Raw genomic sequence first — 12671 nt, forward strand, 5'->3', positions numbered from 1 at the left:
GACCACACCCTCAGTGAAGAAATTTTTCCTAATATCCCATCTAAACCTCCCCTGGTGCAACTTGAGGCCATTTCCTCTCGTCCTATCGCTGGTTACTTGGGAGGAGAGACCAACACCCTCAACGCCACAACCCCCTTTCAGGTAGTTGTAGAGAGTGATAAGGTCTCCCCTCAGCCTCCTCTGCTCCAGACTAAACAACCCCAGTTCCCTCAGCTGTTCCTCATAAGACTTGTGCTCCAGACCCCTGACCAGCTTCGTTGCCCTTCTCTGGACATGCTCCAGCACCTCAGCATCCTTCTTGTAGTGAGGGGCCCAAAACTGAACACAGGATTCGAGGTGCGGCCTCACCAGTGCCCAGTACAGGGGCACAATCACTTCCCTTACTCCTGCTGGCCACACTGTTTTTGATACAGGCCAGGATGCTGTTGGCCTTCTTGGCCACCTGGGCACACTGCCAGCTCCTATTCAGCCAGCTGTCAACCAACACCCCCAGGTCCTTTTCTGCCAGGCAGCTCTCCAGCCACTCCTCCACAAGCCTGTAGAGTTACATGGGGTTGTTGTGGCCGAAGTGCAGGACCTTGCACTTGGCCTTATTAAACCTCATACAGTTGACCTCTGCCCATTGATCCAGCCTGTCCAGATCCCTCTGCAGAGCCCTCCTACCCTCCAGCAGATCAACACTCCCACCCAACTTGGTGTCATCTGCAAACTTACTGAGGGAGCACTCAACCCCCTCATCCAGATCATCAACAAGGATACTGAATAAGACCAGCCCCAGAACTGAGCCCTGGGGAACACCGCTTGTGACCAGTCACCAGCCGGATTTAACGCCGTTCACCACAACTCTCTGGGCTCGGCCATCCAGCCAGTTCTCTACCCAGTAAAGAGTAAACCCGTCCAAGCCACAAGCCGCCAGTTTCTCCAGGAGAATGTTGTGGGGGACGCTATCAAACGCTTTACTAAAGTCCAGGTAGACAACATCCACAGCCTTTCCTTCATCCACTAGGCGGGTCACCTGGTCATAGAAGGAGATCAGGTTGGTCAAGCAGGACCTGCCTTTCATGAACCCCTGCCTGATCCCTTGGTTGTCCTGCAGATGCCCTGTGAGCACTCTCAAGACAAACCGCTCCATGATCTTCCCCGGTTCGGAGGTCAGGCTGACAGGCCTGTAGTTCCCAGGATCCTCCTTCCGGCCTTTCTTGTAGATGGGCAACCTACTATTAGCCATCTTTGTGCAACACCTGAACAGACTGCTCCATGTGGTGCACATCAAGTCTGTCTGCAGCCTGACACACTAGCAATGATACACCCTTTACGTGTCACCATAAAAGTGGCAGAGCCCACACCTTGTGCGAGTGCCTCTAGCAGAGAGGCAATGGCAGCTTTTCTGGAGGGAAACAAAGGCATAACTCCATCCTGCAAACCCATCTGTGGGAAAGGAAGAGACAGGGAAAACCACATGCTGAGGACCAAAGGGCAGGTGCTGCTGGGTTGCAGCCCTTCACCTCTACATCTAGACCCTTTGAGAACCTCTATGCCGTTGTCTGGGGTGATGGCCAGCTCAGGCTTTAACAAAAACAGGCTTTGCTTGTTTATGTCACCTTTAGTTTAGGAGCTGTGGCAAAAAAGATTATAGTGTCTTGTAAACATCCTGCCACAATCCTTTCAATATGACCCTCCAGAAACGATTCCCAGAAAGGCAGAGTCCATCTTGGATTAGGCACTTTGAACAGGCTACCACCTTGATCTCCTCCCTGTTTTCTCATCTCTTGAGCTCCAGAAGCTGCTAAGAAAAAGCAGTTCCTGTACCCAGTGAGCACAGCTTCATACTCTCCATGGTATGGACTTTGTGCCATGACCTGGCTGAAATATAAATAGGAGTCCATCCTCCCCCTTGCATTTCCAAAGTGACCCAGCCTCCTTCAGTTTCTTCTCTCCCTCACTTTGTAGCAAACAACATGAAAGCAGATCCTTTTTCAAAAATGCAGACATCATGTCAGAAATAAATGCAGAGCAGAAAACACCATCAATACTTGCATGACGGCTCTGCCAACTGCAGGGTGGAACAAGCAGTTTTCTCCAGGATGCTCAAATACATGTTTCCTTAAGTTTCTACAGAATATCACACAATGCTGAAAATCTGTAGGCAAATTTCTGCAGTTTGAGTATGACTCTCCTCCCTTACATGGGCCTTTCTAGTATACCATCCTGCTCCTTGAAAGAAGGACTTCTCCCCAGCATTAGTTTGTATGCAGGGAAACTGTGACTACTACTGAGAAGTGCTCCCATATACAAGTGGCTGGTAGTTAAATGGTGGTTTTTATCTGGATTTTTGTTTTTGAGTTCCACTCAGGAAAACCAAATTTGAAAGAACGAAGAGTGCAAGCATAGGACAAGCATCAAATTGTATGTGAGTCTATGCCACAAAGGTGCAGTGCTGAGAAGACAACAATCTCCAGTCTAGCTTCTTGTCTTCACATCTGCGGGGTTCTTCTGCTGCCAGGAGAAATTGGGATCCTTACTCTCACTTCTTTTTCCCCTCCCCTCTCCCACAAGAGGTTCACAAAATTAAGACTGTTTAAAGGCTTGATTGTCAGGACTGGCAAAGTTGAAATTTGATTAGTAAACCAGAGCAGAGCAGCTTAAGACATTACTAGTGATATTAATGCAATCAGGCATCATTCCCGATGGCATTTTTCTTTTCAGTAGCTTGCAGCTGAGCAGGGTGTGTTCAAGAACTGTTAATAATGCCATTACTTGTGTTTTCAGTGTAGAGGTTGATATTTTACCTGTTGAAGGAAAAACCCCACAACTGAACAGCACAGATCCAGAGAACCATTATTAAAAAAAAGGGGGAGAAGGGAAGGAGGGGATAACACAAGGTTTTAACAGACATTTAGGCATGTGGACAAACATAAGGAGCCACCAGCTCACTCTGTCAAGGAAGCATATTCAATAGCAAGGCATGGTCATACAAGGAGAGGGCTGTTTCCCACAGAAAGAAGAGGAGAAGAAAAGAGAGAGGCCATAAAAATAAAGTCAACATCTCCGCAGAGTAAATGAGGTTCTGTATCTGCCTGGCAGAGATACTGATGTTTTCTGTTTCCCAGCACTTGAGCATCATGTCTGTTCAGAGTCTAAGACCTCCAAGACAATGACCATCTCTCACTAAAAGTGAATGTTATCCCTGCTACACTAGGACCCAGAGCTCAGCTGCAGTCTCTAGACAGTACAACTAAGAAAGGATCATTTTCAGATCATTCCTGTCTTTACATTTGATTTGAGACTCAAAAGGCATTATCAAACAGGGGTTGATTAGGCTTTGAAAAATGGAGTGGACTCACACTGTTTTAGATAGTATGACAAGACACCTAGTCTTAGAGAGTCATAAAACAAAGCTTAAAAAGGGGGAAAAAATCCCTTTCATTAACAGTACTGTGGATAACTGTGGATGAAGATGAAATTAACTGTGTTGTATTATGGAGTAGAACAAACAATTGTAAAAGCAGCAGCAGGAGCACACTACTAGAACTTTTTTCTTTAAAGGAATGACTCAAAGTTCTTAAAATCAACAAAACTCAAATTATATATATACCCAGATTCAGTGGGTCTGACCCCAACTCATTTAGCGCTCTAAATAAATGTCAGAAGAAGCTGCAGTCAGTAAAAGCTTTCCCACACCATACTGTTCAGCTAGCTTCTGAGCAAGCTCAAAAGGAAATACGAACTATTCCAGGACGTTTTTTTGGGACCGCCCAGCAAATCCTGCCAGCTGATAGCCCTACACTCCCTCTGTGAAGCAAGAGGACAGACACTCACAACCTCATCTAATTACTAGGTTGGCATTCCGCAGTCTCTCGCAGTCATCTTGGCAAAAAGTCTCTTCCCTGAAGCAGCATGGGATCAAACTGCCTTCACACGACGGACAAAGTGCCTTTGCAGCAGTATTCGGAGCATTTGGGGGAAGCTTTTCTTATTACTGCTTGTGCCGCTAACTCGTTTTGAGACCTTGGCAGTTTTGGTCTTGGCTTTACAAAGGCCTGGGCAGAGCAAAAAGGTAAAAGGTCTAATCCATTTTCACTGTGAAGGAGTCTCAGGCTAAAACTCTCAAAAAGCCAGGGAAGCAGCGTAGAATAAAGAACTCTCTCCCCTCAGGGAGATGCTTCTAAGATAGCGCTAGGCTATCTTAGAGAGAGCTTTATAGGAAAAACAGTTCCCTGGCCATATCTTTAGCTTTCAACTATAAGCAATGACCTTACATCTTACCTACTTACCATTTGAGAGGTGCCCCAAAATTTCATCCTGGTCTAACTGAAGTTAAACACCTGCACATCGAATTTAATTGGCTAGCACAATTATAAATGTCTAGGGCAGTTCTTGAACCAGACATTTGTTCCAGGGCTGAACCCCACAGTTAGATCCAAACATTTGCTGAGCAGCCAGGTCAACAGGTACAAAGGTGCTCATTAATCACCCTGAGTTAGCTGGAAGTCCACTGGTGTGAGTCAAAACTGGACCACCAACTCTAGTCTGGAAAACCCTTGAAAATTTCACAAGCCATTTTAGCCAAAAGTGAAAGTTGTTTAGCCAGATCTTATCACTATCGTGACGGATGATAACTTGGGCTTCTTGCTTAAGCTTGGGCTAATCTATATTTAATGAGAAATAGGCTTTCTTTGCACAGTTATACATAACCAATTTAGGTCAGTCAATTCTACTCCAGTTGCTTTAAAAGAAGGCCATGAAATGACATAAAACAGTTTTTTAGCAGTTTCAGCCTTAAACTGTTGTCAGAGTGCAGACAGCTTCTTTGACGTTGAGCAGTTCGCTGCTGGATTTCTTCTTCATGTGTATTTTGGTGTTCACCTTGTGGCTGAAAGCATGTGACACACATAACTATCCAGGCTGAACTCAGGCTACTATGCAGCTCAACTGTAGCTTTCTAAATAACTGTCTCAATTGACTTAGAATATTACTTTGACTTTAAAATTCAAATCTCTTGGCACTTCCTCTAGTACACAAACATTTTCAGAGATATATTCCTTTCATATTTAATATACTAATTCCTATTTCTGTCATGTGTTTTCTCAAGAGACATGTAACAAATATACTTACACATGCACATACATATACGTATTGATAAAAATTCCTCTTCCTTTTGGATGATTCATACCAAGGGAAGGGCATTTTAGGATAACACTTCAGATCTGTCAGCGACACTATTTTTCAATACCTGACTGCATTTTTGATTCTACTTTTTCACTGTTCTGACTGTGCTTTTCAGAAGAATTCAGTTGACCTGTCAAGTCACAAGAAATTTTTTTGTTGATGGACAGCAAATGATCGCCAACCTTCTTTGGGTGCATGCTCTGAATTTAAAAAGCATCAGAACTCTCAAAACTGAGTAAGAAGAAAGGTAGCAATGTAACCTTTGGGACTTAAAGCAAAAGCAATGCATCTAGGCACAGATCAGAGCTGAGCTCAGCAGCAGTTGTTGAGGTTAATTTTAATTGTCTCCTCCTTCCTTATTAAAAATTGCAAGACTTTTTATAGTGATTGTATAGCTGTGTTTAAAACTGTTCAATTAACTGCAGGGATGAGCACAAGTGAGGCTGCTTGATCTGCTCCCACAGGGCTTCCCCTCCATTTTGTTAGACCTTCTGATGCCAATGACAAATGCCTTCATCGTTCTCGCACGAGTCTTTCCAAGTGGATTTACTCTGCTGACCACCTTGCAGCAAGCCAGTAGTTTGAACTGCCTTGCTTACACTGGTGATGTCTTCCAGAGAATTTATGTCTGCAGTAACTCTGCTGAGTCACTGTTTTTTGATGGGGAAACAAGAGTTCATGAACATTCAGGGTATCCAAGAGATGTTGCATTCAGTGCGCCTCAGGAGGTACTGGGGTCTTCCTCTTCGTTCATAGGCATTAAATAATTTTTTTCTTTTTGCCTATTCTTAAAGGAAGGAAGAAAAAGAAAATCAGCTCTTTAAAGCAGAGTTATTTTAAGAAGTGTGAGAAACTATTCATCATTTGCATTACAGGGAGATCCAGAGGTCACTGCAGGAGCTACTCTGTGTACAGGAAGAGACTGTCTCCGCCTGTGAGTAAAAACAGACTGAAGAACCACTCAAAGTGAAGGAGAGAAAACCTTGCTATTTCCATTTCAAAAAACAGAAAATTAAGACAACCTATCCTAAGTCACACTTTTGTGGAACAGTCAAGGCTTGAGCTCCAAGCCTTGTTCCAAGTTCACTGAGTTCCAAGTCCATGGCAAACAAACTCAAACGTCAGAGACATTAAGAAAAATAAAATCAAATTATTAATATGTTTTTTGTCACTTTGCCAGCCCTCTTCCAGTGTTGCGTGAAGCATTTGGTGGTTTGTGTGTCCTTGTTTTGGGAAAGTCAGTTAATTTGGTCTATTACTCATCTCTTTTTAAAATGTAGGCCATGGCTTGATACAGCTTCTAGGTATTGATCTTTTTTCCCTGCACTAACATGCATGCATGTTTCCCCTTGTTTCCCCATGCATGCATGCATGCATGCATGCATATTTCCCCTTTCCTCAGTCTATGCATGCAGTTATACACCAAGGATGATACATTTGTATAACTAATCACAACGCACCACGTTCCTTTGATTTCATGTTGTGACCAAGCTTTGGTGTCTTTCATCTTTTTATGCAGTCAGTTCACCATCACTAACAACAACTGAATAACTGCAAATCTAGATTAATATCAATGCTAGATAATACTAGTGCTCAGACACTTTCGTGATCAAGAAGAGGTTGTTTGACTCATCAGGATCATTACCTTTACAGCCCAGATTGATTGATCTAAAGGATGAAAAAGTTTAAAACAGAAGCCATCTTTTTTGGAGGGTCTCTCGATCAGCTCACAAGAATGGAGCAAGATTGTCCCAACCCACTGTCCGATCTTTGGAGTCTTATAAATCAGCAGCACTCCTGGTTTCAGAACACACCACAGCTTGGTCCAACTCTTCAGAGTGCCACGAATCTGGAGGGAAGCAGGGAGAGAACAGAAAGTTGCATTTACGTTGCTCCTTAAAAGAAAAACAGCATTCATTCAGTATTTATACAGTATTTCCCATATGTGTTTCTCCCAAGGCCACACTACAACACACTTCCTTAGGAAGATACACTGCATTATCTGAAGAGTCTTAGGGATTTTATAGCAAAATCCTAGACCTTCTAAATCTGGCTATCAGAATCTAGTCTTCATATTTTTATTACTGGCTTAGTGTTAGCAGCTTGCTTAATTTTTTAGGCAACCAGCACTGCCGGGCCATGTGAGAGTAATTTGTTAATTGTCATGGAGGACATGTCAATTAGAACATTGCACAGAAAAATGCTATAGCTAGTTGAACTCAACTTATAAGTCATTTTAATAGAGTTCTACAGAACAGCACTATTAATGGGTTTTGTCAAATACCCCATTTTTAAAAGCATCTTCTCCAGCTCGTTTACTTCTCTGTCAAGCTCAATTCACGGTCTCTACTGTATATAAGACATTAAATCTGATAGCATATATTAAAGATAACAGCTTCAAGAATGGGGAAGTTTCTCTGTAAGATTTGATTTTGCCTAAGGTCTTCTTGTCTTCCTCGTACATAGCCCAAACCTCAAGTCTGACATCAGTGTTCTGTTTTTGTGTCACAGAATCATTTATTGCTGAACCAGAAATCTCCAGCCACAGCAAACTTGCATTAGCTATTTTGTACTTTAAAAAATCTCAGTATTTATCTATCATCAACACTAAACACTATGGAAACATTTTGTTGCCAATCTAATTTCTCAAATAAACCATACGCATCTCAGTTTTCTGGCCGCTTATACTGACTGTAGAACAATGTTGGAGGTTTTTCACGTCGGTCAAATGTGATTGTACTGTTTCATGAAATCCCTAAGTTTTGGGTTTTTTTTTTCTTTTAAAGACCTATGTGTTTGGTGATGTCTGGAAACTACGTTTTGACTTTATGAAAGGGGCAACCAATTCACTGTTAGTTGAGAAGACTAAATGGCCCCAGATGAGGAGAAAAACAGTGGACAAAGGTAACTTCTCTCAATGTCAATCCAAATTTATTTTGCCACATACAAAGTTTCAGGACTTCCGTGAGCTGTCACTAGCTGAGTCTTTGCACAAGGAGAAATTACAGTTGTCATCAGGTCCAATATGTTTCTTTCTGTGCTGTGACAACACAAAATCCAGCTGTCAATAGAACAAGCTGTATCTGCCCACTTCCATGCTGTTACTCTGCCTATTCCCTCTTCAGTACAAAAACACATCTATGGGAAGAGGCCAGCAGACTCTTTCAGAGTGGAAGAAAGAAAGAAACATCATCACTTCCTTTTGTACTATGCACTTTTGAGACCTTGTTGCTACTTAAGGAATGGAATAGATGGATTGAGTTAGGTTAAGATGGAAAGTAAATATTCCCTATAACTCCACTTTTATAGCAGTTATTTAAGTACAGCTTTACAGGAACTTCAACTCAAAATTATTCAGTCTTCCTTCACTCAAAAAAGTGCTAGTGCGTAAGTCTCAGACACATCAAGTACCTCTCACTTTTTTTTCCCTACAGCCTCAGAAGCAATGGTCTGTGTTAAATACCTTCAGCCAGTCTGCTGTGATCACTACGCTGGGATCCTTCAGAGCACTGAAGAGTTGTTTGGTAGCTCTTTTCTTCTCCTGTCTGTAATTTTTTTTTTGTACCTGGTTGAGAACAGAGAAAATATAGCAGCTGTAATCATGGCCTCTTTTGGGGAGGAAAGAATTAAATGCATTAAGGACAGTTATGTATAGCACAGCTAGAACTTGACCCAGCACAGGTTCTCCAGAAATGAGCACAAGGAAGAACAAAAACATTACGAGATAGCAAGCATTTTCTTTGCTCCTGAAGTTTCACTAAACATAATAATTTGGTTTTTCTTTGGGGGGCATGGAAAGAGGCTGAATACCCAGTCCTCCCCACCCCTCAAATTAAAGAGATTAATTTCATCCAAACCAAATTATTTATACTTTTGGTTTGGTAGACAGGCAAGTGTTAAAGCAATAATTTGCTCAGATTGCCTCAGTATACCCCTCCTAACAAGACCAATGAAGGATTACAATCCTCTTGAGGTGCCTAATGGCTCTGGAACATATGAACAGAGTGAAATAATTACACCGATTTGTTCTGTTTGCAGTATATAATCTAATCCTATATATAAAACCTGTAAATGCCCTTGGCCTATAATGACTCCTAGAAGAGCTGGATGCTTCTCTGGGTCTTGGGAAATGAGTCACAGTAGTTCCCAATGGTTTGTTTGGAAGGTACTACTTGTTTTGTAAAAGTCAGCTGATGCTGACTTGGCTGCTTTGCACATACCTTCAGTGTTTCCTTCTTCGTGAATTTGGCTGTGGGAGACATGCACTCTTTGTCAGACCCATTGCAAAGCTTATATTCAATCTAAAAAAAGGAGAGAGGAAATAGGAGTGTGTTAACATTAAGTTGTTCAAGTTATGCTCTAATGAAGAGTCGTTTATATCTTTCAGGGATCCATGAAAAAGCTAATTGCAGACTTAAGCAGTGGAACCCTAGGCAGGCACAGAAAACACATATTTGCAGTGCACTCCAAACTTCCTTTTTATCATCATAGTTAGCTGGAAAATTCCCCATCAAATTTTCTTCATATTTCTCCCATGTAGACATTAAACTTGGTAAAATGAAAAAAAACCACCAAAACAAATCAAAACAAAACGCCTATTCTTAGTCCTACCTTGAAAACTGCCCATCTCTTTTTCAGATCTGAAAGCATTTTAATTACCGGAATAAAAATTACAGGGAAGCTGGTATAGATCTTTCAAAACTAGACTCAATATTGGCAATGACTGTTGCCCTAGCTGAAATGTCCAGAAACATGAGTGGGCAAGAAATGACCTAATCATGTTACAGATAACAGAGGAAATCATCATCATCTTGGCCTTGCAAAACAAGGCACAAAATACACAGTCACTTCAAATCATGTTTGGTAGTGTCAGTGCTGTTTAAATTAATTTTCAGAGGCTGCAGACTGATCCCATAATTGTGCTGATGGACTGAAAAAATGCTTTACTTTTGTTAGACATGATCACCATATAACCGTTCCCAAAATAATGTACGCTTAGAGAGTAGAGCTCTCTGGAGGCCAGCTCATGACAAGGACCTCTACTTGGATAGGTACTGTTGTAAATTGTTCAAAACTTGGGGAGGGTTAGTGACGTGAGAATTATGGTACAGTCTGGACTCTGCTATTTTTTATGTGGCTGCGGGGAAGTTACTTTCTCTCTCTGTACCTCTTTTTCTTCCAACCTTTCAGGTGTCTGATGCATTCAGACTGTGATCTTTTGGGGTCAGGCACTGTCTCTCACACTTGTGCATGGCAGTTTTATAAAAAAGCTCAGCCCCTGGCCACCTTGATTTAATGGGTCGGACAAAAAAATGAGCTGTACTAAGGGAAAAAAGTATCAAGTATAGTTCCCATTTCTAAATTCACTGCTATGACATGAAACAAACGCACTCAGCTCTCAAAATCTCTTTCCTGTATGTCATGAGTTGATGTAATCGTTTTACAGAGCCTTCAGTTTTGAGAGACCCACTTTCTTTTTCCCTCCCCGTGACACAGAAGCCTCTCCAGCTACTGCAGCCATGAACCATGCTGAAAGTTAGTGTGAACAGGAAAATATTTAATGGCAGCCGTATCAGCCCTTTTCACACGACAGAAAAAAACACGCAAATGCATGATCAGATAACAGCAAACAGGCCATCAACTATGCTTCGGAGACTGTGGCAGGAGCAAAAATGGGAGAAAAAGGTGCAAAACTCTTTCTGGATGATGCAGGATTAGAAATTAGGGGCAGAAGGTGCCATTTGCAACAGAGTCGGGGTCACTGTAGAACCTATTACTTCTTCTCACATACCCTTATAGTAGTCTTTCACTAAAAACAAAAGTACACTTGACTCTTAAGAACAAATAGAGAAATGAAAACTCTATGATGGCACATAAAGATCAGTCAAGTCCCTGATATTACTGGCAGTTTAAAAATCAACTTGACACTGGATCCATTCAAAGAAAATGCCAGCTCTGGGCTCCTGCAAGCTATTCAATATTTGTAATTTTTGTTTTAATAGAAAGTTAAACCTGCCTCCTCCACCCACAAAGCAATCTCTGATGCATATTTTGTATTTCTGCACAAGGGACTTCACTATAAAAACACAAGATTTACGGTGGGGACCACTGCACAGATACGATGGCTGAGCAGAGAATTGTGCCCACAGGGTCTTTGTCACATTTCAAAGGGCAGTGGTAGACATTTGGGAGTTATGCTATAAGCTTTTCTTTATGAGGAAGCATTTCTACGTGCTTAAATGTCTCTGAGCAAGAATCCTTTGCAATTATTAGGAGATTATGCTTTCATGACTCAAGACGTGTCCTCTGAAACCGGTCAGAAGAATTCTCCCCCTTTCTCCCAATTAGCAGGAAGAATGTCCTGTCCTTGAGATACAACTATGAGGTAACTGTTTATTGACAATTTCACTCCTTCCAGCCACAGAGAGAAACACTGCGTGCTATTCCTCATTAGCCAGTGTGAGAAGCAGAAAAAGCAGAGATGTCCCCAAGATTCTACAAAATCCTGTGCAGGTGTCTGCAGAGCATCAGGATATAATGAATGCTTTTTGCTTACTAATTAAAACAAGCTACAGTCACTTGTTGTCTAGACAACTGCATATTAGCAATTATAAAAAGAATAAAATCTTGGCCCCTAAGATCACTTGGCTCAAGGAAATGTACTTGATGATGAATTCAGAAAGGCTTCCAACATCCTCAAACCATGCAAACGTGAGCCCTAAACCCACTGCTCATTGGCAACTGGCATTAACCCAGACAGAGGCACTTTCACTGCTCTACCAGACACATCTGCCTCCTCCTCAGCATCTCTCTGGGTCATGCTAAAAATAGAGTTAAAGAACCACAAGACTTCAAATGTGGGATGTTTACACAGAGAGGCATTGATTCTGCCTCTTCAGGAGAGCTGACTTGTAGCTCCATGACCAGGGACACCGCACGCCCGACGCTAGCCGACACTGCTATGCATGTTATAAAGCTGCAGCACACAACAGATGAAGCAATAATCTCCGTAGCCTTTAGGACCCAAATAAATAAAGTGAAACTTGTCTGAAATCATTACAAACTTCGTCTTTCACTTGGTCAAAGCAGCTGAATTAACAGCCTTGGAGGCTGCTGCGGTGCGCTCCTGAACCACTGTGCTGCTTCCTTCAGGCACTGCCTCCCCCATGTCTGAGCTATGTCCAGACATGCTGAATTTGCTAACCTTGCCTGTAAAGGGAAACACAGCCACAGGGATGGTGAACACTAAGACAGGCTTAAGAATGGGTAAGAAAGAAGTAGTAGTGTAAGTCCCTCACTGCCTGTGTAAGAATTTCTAGGCACAGGAAAATAAGTATCTGTGCTGCCATGTCCCAAAAACTGTGACATACCAGCTGTGTGACAGATAGCGTGGCATATATAAGATTCAGTAAATCTGGGCCATCAGCTCTAGAGATCCCTAAGACACAGCAGGGCCTTACATCATTAAGACACGTCAAGAGCTTTTAACGATGTCCTTCTAT

General features: G+C 42.2%; 1 protein-coding gene across 1 annotated transcript in view; it reads right to left on the reverse strand.

The window, feature by feature from the left end:
• Positions 1 to 12671, reverse strand: part of OSBPL5 (oxysterol binding protein like 5) — a gene marked incomplete at its 3' end in the record, with an annotated part of 142154 nt that overhangs the window by 38089 nt on the left and 91394 nt on the right. The window contains exons 5-7 of the mRNA XM_082000852.1: positions 9390 to 9470; positions 8633 to 8734; positions 6815 to 7018 (exon numbers count right to left, since the gene is read on the reverse strand). Coding sequence (XP_081856978.1) covers positions 6815 to 7018; positions 8633 to 8734; positions 9390 to 9470 — 387 coding nt within the window. The remainder of the gene's footprint in view (positions 1 to 6814; positions 7019 to 8632; positions 8735 to 9389; positions 9471 to 12671) is intronic.

Source organism: Phaethon aethereus, assembly GCF_964289735.1.
Source record: "Phaethon aethereus genome assembly, chromosome: 5".
NCBI classification, from domain to species: Eukaryota; Metazoa; Chordata; class Aves; order Phaethontiformes; family Phaethontidae; genus Phaethon; species Phaethon aethereus.